This window comes from Canis lupus, chromosome 26, assembly GCF_011100685.1.
Source record: "Canis lupus familiaris isolate Mischka breed German Shepherd chromosome 26, alternate assembly UU_Cfam_GSD_1.0, whole genome shotgun sequence".
NCBI classification, from domain to species: Eukaryota; Metazoa; Chordata; class Mammalia; order Carnivora; family Canidae; genus Canis; species Canis lupus.
Genome location: NC_049247.1, coordinates 7,440,379 through 7,455,488, shown reverse-complemented (window position 1 = coordinate 7,455,488; position 15,110 = coordinate 7,440,379). Strand labels below are relative to the sequence as shown.

General features: G+C 41.9%; 2 protein-coding genes across 7 annotated transcripts in view; one reads left to right on the top strand and one right to left on the bottom strand.

Moving 5' to 3' along the window:
* The window catches only part of MLXIP (MLX interacting protein), a 63,502-nt gene that overhangs the window by 22,469 nt on the left and 25,923 nt on the right, over positions 1-15,110 (top strand). The gene's annotated exons all lie outside the window — the stretch shown is intronic.
* On the bottom strand, positions 294-841 carry LOC100683019 (transcription factor BTF3-like). The gene has a single exon (XM_038574956.1). It carries the CDS (start codon positions 839-841, stop codon positions 428-430), a length of 414 nt encoding a protein of 137 aa, XP_038430884.1. The 3' UTR covers positions 294-427.

Below are 15,110 nucleotides of genomic sequence, written 5' to 3'. Positions count from 1 at the left end.
TAGAGATCTAGATTTTATCAGATCCATGAACAAAATTTTAAAAAGCAGGGGATCCCTGGGTGGCTCAGCGGTTTAGTGCCTGCCTTCGGCCCAGGGCATGATCCTGGAGTCCCGGGATCAAGTTCCACATCGGGCTCCTGGTATGGAGCCTGCTTCTCCCTCTGCCTGTGTCTCTGCCTCTCTCTCTCTCTCTCTATGTCTGTGTCTATCATGAATAAATAAATAAGATCTCTTAAAAAGAAAAATAGGTAAATCAAAAAGTCTTTAAAAAATTTTTTTAAAAAGCAATCATAATATAAAATAGCAGCTCCCAGTAACTTCTTCAAGTTTTACCTTCTTCAGAAGTTGACTCAATTCAGTTTGCTTCATTCTTGGAAGCTTCATCAAAATTCTGCACAAGATCTGGAACTTCATCAACATCATCCTCTCAGGTAGCAAGTGGTGCTTTTCCATCCACAGATTGTTTGGGCAGAGCTTCAGCCAGTCTTCTTAATCTAGTCAGACTGTCTGCACCAAGCTGGTTTAAGATACTGGGTAGCATTTTTGTCAGCTGCTTTGTCTCAGCATGGCCTGTAATGGTGAAAGTGTTCGCTGCCAGCGATGCCTGAACTTTAGGGTTGTTAAAGTGGATCACTATTCCTTGGTTTGTGAACTTATTCACTTCTTCAATACTAGAGATAGTGTTTACCTCTAACTTCTTTAAGGAGAACTGAAGTTTTTTATCATCTGCTGTAGCTGTTCTATGAACCACCTTCTTTCGGCAAGCAGTTCTTTTTCCACCAATGTGCACTTGTGCTTGCAGTTTGGTGAGTTTCTCCTGGTTCATGATAGTTTCTTTCATCCTGTTGGAGCGGAAATGGGACCACACAGGGGAATAGGGTTGGCGCTCAGGAGGTCTCAGGCGGACCAGCTGAGATTAGGTGCACACACGCCGGGATGCAAGATGGCAGCTTCATGTACAAGTCTTTTTTTTTTTTTTTTTTTTTATGTACAAGTCTTGATGTGGACACATTTTCATTTCTCTTGTGTAAATGTGAGTCATAGGTAAGGAGATGTTTCACATCGTAAGAAATTACCAGCTTGTTTTCCACAATGGCTGTACGTTTAAAGGATATCATGTATCATTATTTCTGTGCTTTCATAAATCTTTGTTAATCTGATAGGCAAAAAACGGTATCTCAGGTGTTTTAGTTTTCATTTCTTTGATCTCTAGTGGATGTATTGTTCCCTGAATTTGACCTTTAATTTTATTTATTTATTTTTAAAAAAGATGTTATTTATTCATAAGAGACGTAGAGAGAGAGAGGTAGAGACATAGGCAACAGGGAGCCTGCGGTGGGACTCGATCCCAGGACCCTGGGATCACGACCTGAGCCAAACTTGATCATGATGCTCAACCACTAAGCCACTCAGGTGCCCCTGACCATTTATTTTATATTTGTGAATTCCCTTTTAGTTCTTCTCTTTTGCTCTTTCTTTAAGTTGGGAAATTAGTCTTTCTTTCTTGCTTTTTTTTTCTATTTATTTATTTGAGAGAGAGAGGGAGAATGAGCAGGGGAGGGATAGAGGGAGAAGCAGACTCCCCACTGAGCAGGGAGCCCCAAGTAGGGCTCAATCCCAGGACTCTGGGATCATAACCTGAGCCAAAGGCAGCTGCTTAATGAACTGAGCCACCCAGGTTTTCCTTTTCCGTTTTTTCCCCCAACAGTTGTATTATTAAAAATCTTAACGCAGAAAATTTGGAACAACCATCCCCTTTATAGCCATCTACCTGCAGTAGACGTTTGTTAACTTTTGCCTTACTTGCTTTATGTACCTGTCTCTCTTACTTTCATATGATTCAGAGAAAATGTTGGAGACATCATGACCTTGTATTCCTAAAAATAAAGATACTCCCTTCCATAACCATTATATCATTTTCATGCCGAAGAGAATAATCTTTTTCCCCCTTTTCCCCTTGGCATGGACTTTTTGAAGTGATAGGCCTAGTTGTATGGAAAAACGTCCCACATTCTGGATTTGTTTTCTTTTTGTAATGGTTAACATGTTTCTCCATCCCCTGTATTTCCTGTGAACTATGTTGGGCCTAAAAGGCTTGATTATATTCAGGCTCAGGATTTTTGGTGGGTATGCTTCACAGTCACATCAAAGGTACATAATGTCAGGTTGTCCCACCATTAATGATGCTAAATTTGATCATTTTGTTAGTATAACTGCCAGATCTTTTCATTGTAAAGATATGTTTTTCTCTCTGCAGTTAGTAAGTTGGGGAGCTTAACCAATTTTGTAGAACTATTTAGTAATGTTCTTTTCATGGTCTCTCCCTTCATTTGGCACTTACCTTCTAACTTTGCTTATTGAATTTTTGATTTAGGAGAGATTTTTCACTTTTTAAAGTCAAATCACCAAAGTAGAAGACACATCTTTCCCAAACTTTCCTTTTCTCAATCTTGCTCTCTCCTTCCTCTTTTTCTCCCCTCTTTCTCCTTCTGCTTTACTTCAGAAACGGCTGTGATAAGTTAGCTCTTCCTCTCATTCTGTCATCTTTTTTGGATGACAGATTCGGGAAATTGCACTGGCTCTTTATGTAGAGATCCTGAAGATCCTATAGATCCCTCTATGTGGATCCTGAAGGCTCCAGACAATTGTATTCTTACCTTCACTTCTTTGCTCATCAAAGTTAAGGATAAAGGAGAGAAGGGACCAGAAGCCAAACTGCTAATATTTTGAGAAAGATCTCTTTATTCCTTCTACTTGAAACCATTGTCTCTACATCCTCTTTCCCTGGTTAATTCCTGCCCATCCTTGGGGGCCTCAGCTTAGGCCTCCTGCCCGAGGAAGATGTCCTGAACCTGCTGATGACATTGAATGCCCTTTTGTGTGTTTCTGTACATTGTACATGTGCCTTAGCTCCCTCGAAGCTATCTTTCCCATTAGCTTGTGATGTTCTGACATCATTGTAACCCAGGTCTCAGTGCAGAGCTTGTCACATCTCAGGTTCTTGGTACATGTTGCTGGAATGTTTCCTTTCCTGGCCTGCAGATGATCTCTGCCACATGGTCTGGGTGCATCTGCTTCCTGGTTGTGAAAGTAAGGTGGAATTGCAGGCTCTTCTTTATCATTCTGCTGTCTAGCCTGAGTAGTGGCTGGTAAGGGATACTTCTGTGAAGTGTGCCCCAGAACTGATGTTGAAGGCGAGTCATCGGTCACTAGGTGGTACTTCTTTGCTGAGGGAACTTCTGGGGGTATGTGTGCAAGTAATGGTAGGCTGTGGAGGCTCCCAACTGCACTAGTTGATGAAGAGCCATTAGACCTTGCTACTATGTAGACACTCATTGTGGTGAAGAGTGAAAGGGTGCTAATAAAAAAAGAAAGGCAGTTGTGTCTTAGTGCAGGGACTGGTGGGATTCGATTGTGTTTCATTGAAGAACCGCGTATCTAATCTCTAAATGGCAGTTCCCTCCCTCTCTTGAGACCTTTGCTCATCACCCACCCTAACAGTCATGCTCTCTCTTTGTCCCCTGAGTCAGTTTCTGGGAAGCTTTACTGCTGTGGCTAAGAAGCCTTTAATTGTGTTTTATCACAGCACACAGAGTCAGAGCAGCTCTGAACATCCTGGGGAGCATTGGCTGGAGGCTTAAATCCATTGTATTGGCTACGTCTTGGATTCTAGACACTGTTAGTCCATATAAATATCTTTCTTCATTTAATTCTTACTGTAGCTCTGTAAAATAGGTTGTTCCTCCCCCCCCCCCCCAAAGAAAGTGAAGTTCAGAAAGGTCAGACATCTATCCAAGTCTGCCAAGTGGTCAGGAAGGCGGGGACAAAAAAAAAAAAAAAAAAAAAAAAGGAAGGTGGGGACACAGTCTCTTTCTCCATTCCTGTGGCCAGTGGCAGGTAACAGTTGATAATGAAAGAGTGCTTCTCATTAGAAAGGGCTGTTCTTGTTCTTGAGAGTCTGCCTATAGTGAGAGCCACACTGTGTTTCCACCTGAAGAGGGTGGCCTGGCCTGAGATTCTGTTGGTAGTGAATTTTTGTGACACGAATTTATCACTGGGGCACAGTGGATGGGATCGGGCTTCCTAGGCAAAATCTGGGATTTTGACTTAAGAAGAATCAGGTGTTCTTCATCTTCCTTATGCCAGGAAAGTGGATTGGGCTCCTGCAATAATGAGAAGACTCTGAAATTTTACAGTTAAAAAATCAGTCTAAATGGTTGGCTTCGAATTTCCTCCAAATTTCTCTCCCTACTTTTCCTTCTTCTCCCAAATGCACCCTGGTTCCCAGAGACCTGAGAGATGAGAAAACAAAATCTTGCCATTTGATTCAATCTTATATACCACAAGTTCCTCCTGCCCTGCTCATTTGTTGACTTCATTTGTTAGTATGGAGGGAAAAAAATCAGCATATTAAGGATTTCAGTTTTGAGAAAATAGACGTCCATTGCTTTTTTTGACATTTTTTTTCCTGCACTGTAGTTTGTTAAATGATTTGTGCCTTAGATATGCTCATTTTATTTTTGTCTGTTTTCTTAGGAGTCCTTGAAGGAGAGGTAAATGAAAGAGAGATAAGTTACCCTGACCTTGATATTTTATAGCACTGTAGTAACCAAGGTGTGTTTATCCTCCCATGGAGCTGTAAAGACACACTTTTCTTGTTTTAAGCACTTTTAACGACAGTTTGACATAGAAAATGCCCATGCCGCAGGGTTCCTAATCTATGCCTGAGGTTAAAACAGATTTGCTAATGAACTGAAACCTCATCTTCTACCACTGTTTTCAAGTTTGATTTTATGAAAGGCAAATTGTTGCTTTTGACAGAAAGACCAGAGTGAAAATGAGCGTATCATGAAGACAAGGATGTAGGTATTTTGAGTGCCGATAAAGATGAAATATGTCCACACATCTCAGGAGATCGTCAGCAGAAGGGCTGCATGGTGCAGTTGGGGTGGTGCAGAGATTTACAGTGTTTCTGAAATAGATGCCAGCCTCAGATGATCTCACTTGCCTTCGTTTGAGTGAGTGAGCCCCAGCTCTCCCCCAGACTTCCTACTTGGGTGGCTGACAAATTGATGAAAATGCATGCATGGGAGGGAGATAAGAAGAGGGAGAGCTTTAGGGTGACAGCTGATTCTCAGTAGCAGATGGAAGGGAGATTGTCTTTAGCAGGCAAAGGTAAAAACCGATTTCATTTTGGAAATTTCTATTGTGTGAGGAGGGCCATATAAACTTCTTTTGTAAAAAAAAAAAAAAAAAAAAAAAAAAAAAAAAAAAAAAAATAAACTTCTTTTGTTTGTGGTTTTTATTTTTATTTTTTTAATTAAGGTTTTTTAAAAAAAGATTTTATTTCTTTATTTGACAGCACAGGCAGGGGGAACATCAGGCAGAATGAGAGGGAGAAGCAAGGCCAGGGGTGAGGGCTGGCCTAATCCAAGTGGGCCTCTGTGGACAGTAGGAATACACTGGTGTTTTCACTCTGGAGGTCATTCAGCACATACTCAAGGGCCCGTTGTGTGGTGGCACGGTGCTGGGGACGAGACACGTATTAGTCGAGGGAAGAGACCTGGTTACCCCTTTAAAGAAAGTGCATTCTGATTGTAGACACAGTCAACATACCCATCAGTAGGTAATGGCAGACTGTGGTGGGTACAGGGTGTTGGGAGAGAACATAGCTAATAATTTACACAGAGAGTGGTCCAGGAGGGCTCCTGTGGGAAGCTAATATCTACAAGATGAAGGAGTCAGCCGACTGAGTGAAGTGCTTGTTTATGCCAGTTGTGGGCAGCTGGGAGACTCTACCTTAATGAGTATTTAGGGACTGTGTTCTACCTCATATGCTGTGGGAACCCTTGCAGGAGTTTCAACAGGGGCATTCTTGAGGTTATCCTGACATGTGGGTAGGGGGAGGTGAGGGAAAGAGTGTAGGCTGTGGCAGGTTCAGGACAAGCCCCTCTACTGAGGGAAGGGGGAGGAAAAGCTGGTGAAGGGGAGAGCAGCAGCCTGGCATAGAAGTAGGTGGTGCAGTGGGTGAGGGTCTGGGGGTGGGGTAGGGGCAGGTAAGGTGAGGTGTCGTGTGTCAGGTGAGGTAGGGAAGGGACTGATTTGATGGTGTAGAGGTTGTTGGCGTCCTTGGCAAGAGCAGGTTTGTTGGCTGTTGAGGCAGAAGCCAGGATCCATCAGTGTCCACACTATCTTCCACTTTCATACTTCACCCTATAGAAATAGCACCTCCCAACTCCCTCTCCACCTTGCTTTTGACCCGTACCACTGAGTGCTCCTGACATAACACATACTTGGTTTTCTGTCTTTCCCCATAGAATATAATATAAGTTCTATTGGGCTAGAAATGTTTTGTTGGCTGCTCTATCAGTAGCTAGAATAGTGTTAAATAAGTGACTCCGGATAGTATCATAAAGAAAATAATGTCTCAGCCGGATTAACCTGGCTACAGTATTCATGCTGTATAGCCTACCTGTGACCTGAAAATGTTCTAATTCTTATCATCAACTCATTTCTTTTGTTAAGCAGCATTTTACACAGGTAATAGATGCTACATAGAGTTAACTTATAGCTCTAGCTCCTGCCCCTAAAAAGCTAGGATTTGATAGATGTACCCATACCTACTTACCCTGTTGTCAACTGCCACCCTTGTTACTGTTAGGATCTAGGGTTTTAAATTTAAAGGAGAACAGATTTCATGGGTTTTCTTTAATTGTCAAAGCTGACTTTCAGAAAAGGAGCCAATGTTTGTTTGTTTGTTTGTTTGTTTTAAGATGTTATTTATTTATTCATGAGACACAGAGAGAGAGGCAGAGACACAGGCATAGGGAGAAGCAGGCTCCACGCAGGGAGCCTGACGTGGGATTCGATCCCGGGTCTCCAGGATCAGGCCCTGGGCTGAAGGCGGCGCTAAACTGCCCGGAGCCAATGTTTTTAAAGCCTATTTATAGGTCTTGGCTACCTGGAGAGTGTTACCTTATCCTTTGAAATGCATCAGATAGCTTCAAATTTCTCTGCCTTTTAAGTGGGTTAGGTAGCTGACAGTGTCTTGAAAATGACTAATAATGGTAATAATAACAAATTTGTTTCTTGCCAGTCTTCATAGGAACTCAGAAACATCTGCTGATCTATTTCTATTACATCTCTGATAGTTTCTAGAGTCCTGACTCCAGGTGTGTACTCTGGCTGGAGACCTTTGTTAACTTACTTCCTCTTTAAGCCAGATGTCTATATCAGGGTGGAGTTTTTCTTCCTTCACATAAAAATCTTACCGTTGGTGAATATGTGAACCTAATTACCTTTATGCGTAGGTGGATAAAAGTGCTAGAAAATGACGGGATTCTTTGAGGGTAGTTACTCCTAGTGCTGATATGATAGAAGCTTCTGACTTGTGTCAGTGTCTGTGGCTTAGCCACTTTGATCAGGGTGAGGGTGGTAGTTGCCATATTAGCTGTGGGTGTGTCTGTGTGTCTTGTGTACAGTAAAATGTAGACAGTGTTTGTGTTTGGGTATGTGTGTTTTATTTTGCTGGTTTAGCTTTCTAAATTTTCTTTTTATACTTTAAAACATTAATAGAATATATGATTTGAAATGTGAAGGACATAGATGAAGTAGATTATAGAATACTAGACAGCTTCAGATTTCTCTGATATTTTAAGTAGGGTAAATGGCTTGAATAAGTGGAGAAACATATACTGATTTAGGATGGAGATGACCTGAATGGAATGGTCAGCCCTGCCCACATTAATTCATTTATTAAGTGTGACTCTACTAAAAATATTAGAATAGTTGTCTTTTGAGATTTGACAATGTGATTTTAAGGTTGGAACATGGAAGAGTAAATAGGCAAGGATTCTAACATTTAAAAAAAAAATGGGCACCAACCTAAACTAGATAGAAAAGTATTTACAAATTTATAATTATTAAGTCAGTGTAATATTAGCATAGAGTTGGATGTGAATCAGTGATATGAAGCCCCAGAACAGACCCTAGTGTATATTATAATTTAATATATGTTAATGGAAGTTTCATAAGTTAGTTGCAGAAGGTGAGACAATCAGATAGCTAATCAGCATTTATTTTGGTGAGCTATGTAAAGAAATAAATTGATTTTCCCTCCAGATGAATCAGAGTTAAATATAAAAAGTGAAACCATTAAAAACACCTTCACAAAACACCAAAAGAAATAGGATGTTTAGGGATCTCTGGGTGGCGCAGCGCTTTGGCGCCTGCCTTTGGCCCAGGGCGCGATCCTGGAGACCCAGGATCGAATCCCACATCGGGCTCCCGGTGCATGGAGCCTGCTTCTCCCTCTGCCTATATCTCTGCTTCTCTCTCTCTCTCTCTCTGTGACTATCATAAATAAAAAAAAAAAAAAAAGAAATAGGATGTTTAGAAGTCGTGCCAAATACATATACAGGAACGTGGTGTATGATAAAGATGGTATTTTAATCCAGCAGAGGAAAGATGGATTACTTAGTAAATAAGTAGGAACCATTGACTAAAGCAGGATCCCATTAACACTCATTACATCAAAGTAAATTCCAGTTGGAGCCAAGACTTGACTGTAAAATGTGAAGTTGTGAAAGCACTGGAAGAAGGCACAGTTTCACAGTCTTGGTGTGGAAAAAGCCTTTTTAAGTATGACCAAAAAAGTAGAAACAGTAAAGACTTTAAAATTTTTGACTACATTAATGAAAATTTTTTACTAAAAATAACGAAACCCTACTATCCATACAAGAAGTGAGTAGAGCAGACACCAAAGAAAGCACACAGTAAATGGTCAAGGCAAAGACAGACCATCAAGACGGGCGCACAATAACTCTGATGTATGTGTTGCAAACATTCCCACCGCATTAAGATCTCTCACACAGCACAAAACAAGGAGGTGTGTGGATAAGTCACATGAAAATTCCGACTAATAAACATAAAATGATATAAGTGGGATCCAAAAAATCAACTGATTTTTTGCTTGTTGCCTTTGCAAACATTAATAGGAACTAATGAAAATGCTGGTTTGAGGAACTAAACACTCACTATTCACTGCTGTTGGAAGTGTAAATTAGTATAAACTTCGATTCTTTGGAACAAAATTATAAATATACACATACTCTCTGATTCAGTTTTTAAGTTTCTAGGAATTTATCTTACAGAAACAGACATGCAATTTACACAAAAATGTAAGTAGCAGGATGTTCATTACAGCATTTTTTTTTTAAAGATTTTATTTATTTATTCATGAGAGACACAGAGAGAGAAAGAGAGAGAGAGAGGCAGAGACACAGGCAGAGGGAGAAGCAGGCTCCATGCAGGGAGCCCGATGTGGGACTCGATCCTAGGTCTCCAGGATCACCCCATGGGCTGAAGGCGGCACCAAACCGCTGAGCCACCTGGGCTGCCATAGCGTTGTTTATAAAAGTGAAAAATAGAAACATGTGTCCATTAGTATAAATGAATGTCTATTTATGGAGAAACAGTTAAGTAGATTGTGATAAATATATACAGCCAATAAAAAGAATATAAAACCATATTTATTGGCATAATAAGATACCTATAACATAAATAAAAATGGGTTATAAAACAGAATTATGATCCAACATATTTAACTATTATGTTTATTCATATATATGTATATTACAAGGACTTAAGGCCAACTACAAAGTTAGGGAGAATAGTCCACAAGACCGTCCTTGCTTCTAACACCAATGTATAAATTGAAGGAGTTCCCAAAACCATCTTCAAATTGAATAATTCTCAAGAAGTACTCACAGAACTTGCTGAAAACTTATATTCTTCATTACAATTTATTACAGGGAAAAGCTTCTATTGAATCAGCCAAGAGAAGGGGTGCATAGGGCAGAGTTGAAGAGGTGTTCAGATGCAGAACTTCTGGCTGTCCTCTTCTAGTGGCCTTACTTCCGTCTTGCCACAGTGTGTGACAGGGCACACAGAGAATTGCCAACCAGGGAAGCTCACCTGAGTCTTTGGTGTTCATAGTTTTTATGGGGTTCGATCACATACTGTGACCACTTTCTGGTCTCCAGCCCCTCCTGGAGATCTGGCTAATACCTTTAGTTATCAGTTCCTCTGGGGATTGGAACTGATACCTTGTGGTCCAAAGCCCCTATATCGGGAGTATCCTAAGACCAAAGCCCCCAGGCAAACAAAGACACTCCAGTCAGGCAGGACATTCCAGGGGCATAGATAGAGGTCACCTCCCAGGAGCCAAGGGCAAAGGCTAGACTCTCCTTGGATAAGGTTATTTCATTTCTTCACTACACAATATTTTCACCAAAATCTAGATAATGGTTATTTCTAGGTAGTGGAATTGCAGCTCACTTTGCATTTGTTTGTACTATTTTGTATTGTTTTGAATTTTCTTCCAGTGTGGGTGTATAATTTAAAATCAGTAAGACTAAAAAAGCTAAAAAAGAGATTAATGGAAACAATCTCTGGATGGGGTGGACGGGGGGAGCAGTGAAGCAATAAAAGAAATGATAAAGAAGACTTGTAGATATGGATGCACAAGTATATAACCTACTTATCTGAACATACGCTATATAAGAATTAAAACTCCAAAACTTAAGGGAAACATTTGCAGAAACATCACAGGTTAGTATTATGGTGTTACCAACATAGCAAGAGAAAAATGGCAAACATTTTAACATGTGAAAACTGAGTAAAATTTGTAGTCTAGTTAACCATAATATGCCAGAATTGGTTTCCTAGTGGTGAAATTGTGCTCACAGCTACAGAGGATGCCACCCTGGGAATAGCTGGGGACTCTTTGTGCTATTTTTATTTTATTTTTAAAGATTTTATTTATTTATTTATTTATTTATTTATTTATTTATTTGAGAGAAAGAACACAAGCAGAGGGAGCAGCATAGGGAAAGAGAAGGAGATTCCCTGCTGAGCAAGGAGCCTTGAGGCAGGGCTTGATCCCAGGACCCTGGGATTATGACCTGAGCTGAAGGCAGATACTTAACCAAGTCCCCCAGGCACCCCTTTCTGTGCTTTTTACAACTTCCCATGAATCTACAATTATTTCAAAATAAAAAGTTTTTTAAAAGAGTTTTTAAAAAGACGCAACAGCTCATAAAGTAAAAGAGACACATGGCTAATGCACATTTTAAGTATTAAAATTTATTAACAAATGATGCAAACTGAAGTGACATACTGCTTTTTATTTCTTTAAATCTGGTCCCATACCCAGTCTAGAGGAGTCAGAACACCCTGGGTTCTAGACTCAAGTTTATTTTCCTGGCAAATAGATGAATCTGGCTTTAAATGGTACCCTATCCAGATCCTGCTCCTGCCGGAAAGTCCAGGCTTAAAGCTCAGCAACGTGCCCCAGCACCGACTGCTATTCAGTAGCGTGCCCCAGCATTGACTGTCACTCCCTCTGCCCTTCCACGTCTTACCTGTAATCCTCCCTGTAAGGTGGACATCATCACCATTTTATAGAAGGTGGGGCTTAGACAGCTCATGTCATTTGTCCAGAAATGGAAACCACTCTTCTTTCCCTGTTGGCTTGGAAATGATATAAGCATGGCAGTGTCTGTCCCCTTGTAGAAGGCTAGAACACAGGAGAGAGTGCTCCCAGCAAGGACACAGGTCACCAGCATTCACAGACAGGGTGAAGGAGAGGTCACCACAGCAGCTACTCTGATTTTGCCTGGTTTCAACTCCTTCAAGTTGCTTTAATTTTTGAAGGTTGTAGAAATGATTACTCCCTGCTTTTACCAAAACAAACATAGACCCTCCCAAACATGCTCACACATGAGGGCAGATGCACACCTAGACGCACTAGCACATATGTATTCACAAGTGTGCTTATACACACACCATCACACATGCATACCACACACCTGCACACACATACATGCCTCACATATCACACACACTGTGTACACATTCGGTCATCTTGTCAGCAGGACAGACCTGGGACCAAGACCTCAGGATACCATGTTCCTGCCTTGCTGTGTTTGCCCTTAGAATCTGCTTCTCCAACAGAACTTTCTCTGAATATAAAAAAATAAAATAGACACCAAGCAACCCACAAGGAGGATGGATTGCAGGTACAGTGGAGAGGACCCATGTTTAGGCATGGGAGCAGGGCCTGACAACCTCACGAGTTTCCTTTGGGAGGAGGCTCTCCTTGGGCAGAAGGCCCAGGGCAGAGGCCCACGGCTCAGGCAATTCTATTAAACACATTGCCCTTCTCCTGCCATGCCTCTTGCTGTGCGTGCTCCCCACGTCTTGGCTCCTCAATGAACCTTTGTCTGTCTGGAGCCTGTTAGTTTTGGCTCCTAGCAGCCTGTGGAATCAGGCCCAGATCCCAGGAAAGCCAATAGAGACCGCTCTTTTGAAGAAAAAGAATCCTGAGAGACTCAGGATTGAGAAAAAGAGAAAAAGAGAGACCAGTCTGAGCATTATGCATCCACTCACTCATTAAAGAAACCACTTACTAAGCATTAACCTCATATTTGGGTCTAGTTCACAAAACTGACTTGCACATAAATTTTGTATCTGCTTATGTGATTAATTGCCATCACCAATTAACTAGAAGCCTAATTGACAAGAAGCCCTATTAGAAAGTCTTGAACTATACCTGGTATTTTTGCCTTATTTACTTTGAAAAAATAACATATTCTTGTATTATATTTAAGCAGTATAAATCAGTAAACAGTGAAAACTAATTCTCCAACTGAATCCCTTAATCTCTGCTTTAGCTCTCTGAAGGGAAATCACTGTTTCCCTGTCCTTGTTTCTGAGACTGACAGGCAGTCTCCGTCCTGCCACCCCCCCACCATCTCCCTCTGTGCCTTGTGTGCCTATCTCCCTGTTACAAATACACGTGGCGGCCATGGCTGTGCATCTTGCACCTTAGTTTTCTTCTCATTTCATGCAACTTGTTGATCTTGCCTGTAAATCAGCGCATAAAATGTATGCTGTGATTTTAGTTGCTCCATAGTGTCCATCTGTGTGGATATAGCACAGTTGTTGTTTTTTTAAAGATTATATTTATTTATTTGTGAAAGATGCAGAGAAAGAGAGGCAGAGACACAGGCAGAGGGAGAAGCAGGCCCCATGCAGGAAGCCCGATGTGGGACTCGATCCCAGGACTCCAGGATCACGCCCTGGGCTAAAGGCAGGCGCTAAACCTACAGCACAATTTTTAAACCATTTTGCTTTGATGAGTGTGTACATTTCCAGCCTTTTGCTGCCACGTCAGTACTGCCGTGTGATGTCTTCCCATGTGTGTCCTTGTGCATGTGTGAGTCTGCGGAATCAGGTCCTGGCAGTGGAACTGTGAGTCAAAGGGATGTGCATTGAAAGTGTTGACACACTCTGCTTGTCCTCCAGCCATCCTTCTGTTCCCAGTGCCAGCTTAATGATCAGAACTCTTTCCCCTGCCAGAGTGCTAAATTGTTAGGGAAATGAAACAGAAGTTGATCCCCAGCAGCACTATTCATGATAGCCAAAAGGTGAAACAACAAATGTCCATCAGTGGGTGAAACAATAAACAAATGTGGTCTGTCCACCCAGTGGGATATGATTCGACCATGGAAAGGAACGAAGTACTAGGACATCTTACAATGTGGATGACCCTTGAAATTAGTGTGCTTGGTAAAAGAAGCCACACACAGATGGCCATCTATTTTATCATTCTGTTTACATGAAATGTCCAGAAGAAACAAACTCAGAGAGACAAAGTAGATTAGTGGTTGCCAGGGCAGGGGGAGGAAGAAACGGGGAGTGACTGCTCCATGAGTACAGGGCTTCCTTTTGGGGTGATGAAAACTGTTCTGAACCTAAGTAGCAGTGATGGGCACACAGCATTATGAATGTGCTTAAAGCCACTGAATCATATACTTTAAAATGGTTCAAATGGTAAATTCTATGTTATATGTACTTGACCACAATAAAGAAGAGTGAATAAATGGTAGTCAGACAAAATATTACCTTTATGGTTGACCAAGCTGAGGGTATGACTTACAGATGAACCCCAGACTGTTTCCAGGCAGTATGGGCAGTCCTGGACTAGGACGGGCCCCATCTGCCACCCCAGGCTCTGTAGGAGAACAGGAGAAATGGCAGCTTGCTCCTAAGAGGAGCGGAGGGGAAGGGCCTGGACCACGCACTCCAGTTCCTCCTTCTACACTCAGGATAACATACCCACTCTACCTCGCCAAGTGGGAATAAGGAGGCAGGACTAGGGAGGTCTTGCTACTGGGGGTCCAGGAAGCATTTCTATGAATGGCAAAGAAATACTGCTCTGTAACAAGCAAGTATGGTTCAGCGCAAATGAATGGGCTCCACGCCTCTTCTGGGACCTATAGCGACAGATCCTAGAGCCCTCTGCATGCTTTCTTCTAGAGAGAATGATCTGACTAGAAGTTAGGAGTTAATCCTACCTGGTATGGACAGAGTCCATCCCATCTGGTCCCACCTACCCCTGTTCTTCTTAATTTCAGCACCTGTCTGTGCAAAGCTTGCACTTTAATTTCCATTCCAAAGCAGTCTCTTGCCAGACCTCTGAAGAAGTCAGGGTTTGCTAGTCTATCCAACAACAGGTGTTTGTTTGTTTTTAAGATTTATTTACGGGAAGAGGGGCAGAGGGAGAGAGAGAGAGAAAACTCAAGCAGACTCCCCACTGAGTGAAGAGCCTGATGCAGGGCTCGATCCATGACCCTGAGATCATGACCTGAGTTGAAACCAAGAGTCAGCTGCTTAACCAGCTGAGCCCGTCAGGTGCTTCCCACCAATAGTTTTGAGAGACCTTTGTTGTATTCTGAATTTCCTATTTCAGGTCTGGAGCCTGTCTCCTAGGAGAGTGTCCATGGCAGGACAGTGTGAAGATTTTTCATTATGGAAAAGGTTAGCACTCACTTAGTAGCTCTGTATTTAAAAGTGCTTTCTGTGTGCCAGGCACTGTGCTGGGATGAGTCAGCCCTAGACCTTGGCCTTCCCAAGGTCTAGTTTGTAGTTTGGAGGAGAATCTTGAGGTCATTGTTCTGACAGGGAAGCCCATGGGGCGTGTAGGAGGGCAGTTTGGGGAGGTGAGGCCAGAAGAGGGCTTTGTTTATCGAGGAGAAACCAGTAGT

What these genes read in the sequence shown, in the direction of transcription:
- LOC100683019 (XM_038574956.1), bottom strand. Translation starts at nt 841, where the DNA reads ATGAAAGAAACTATCATGAACCAGGAGAAACTCACCAAACTGCAAGCA.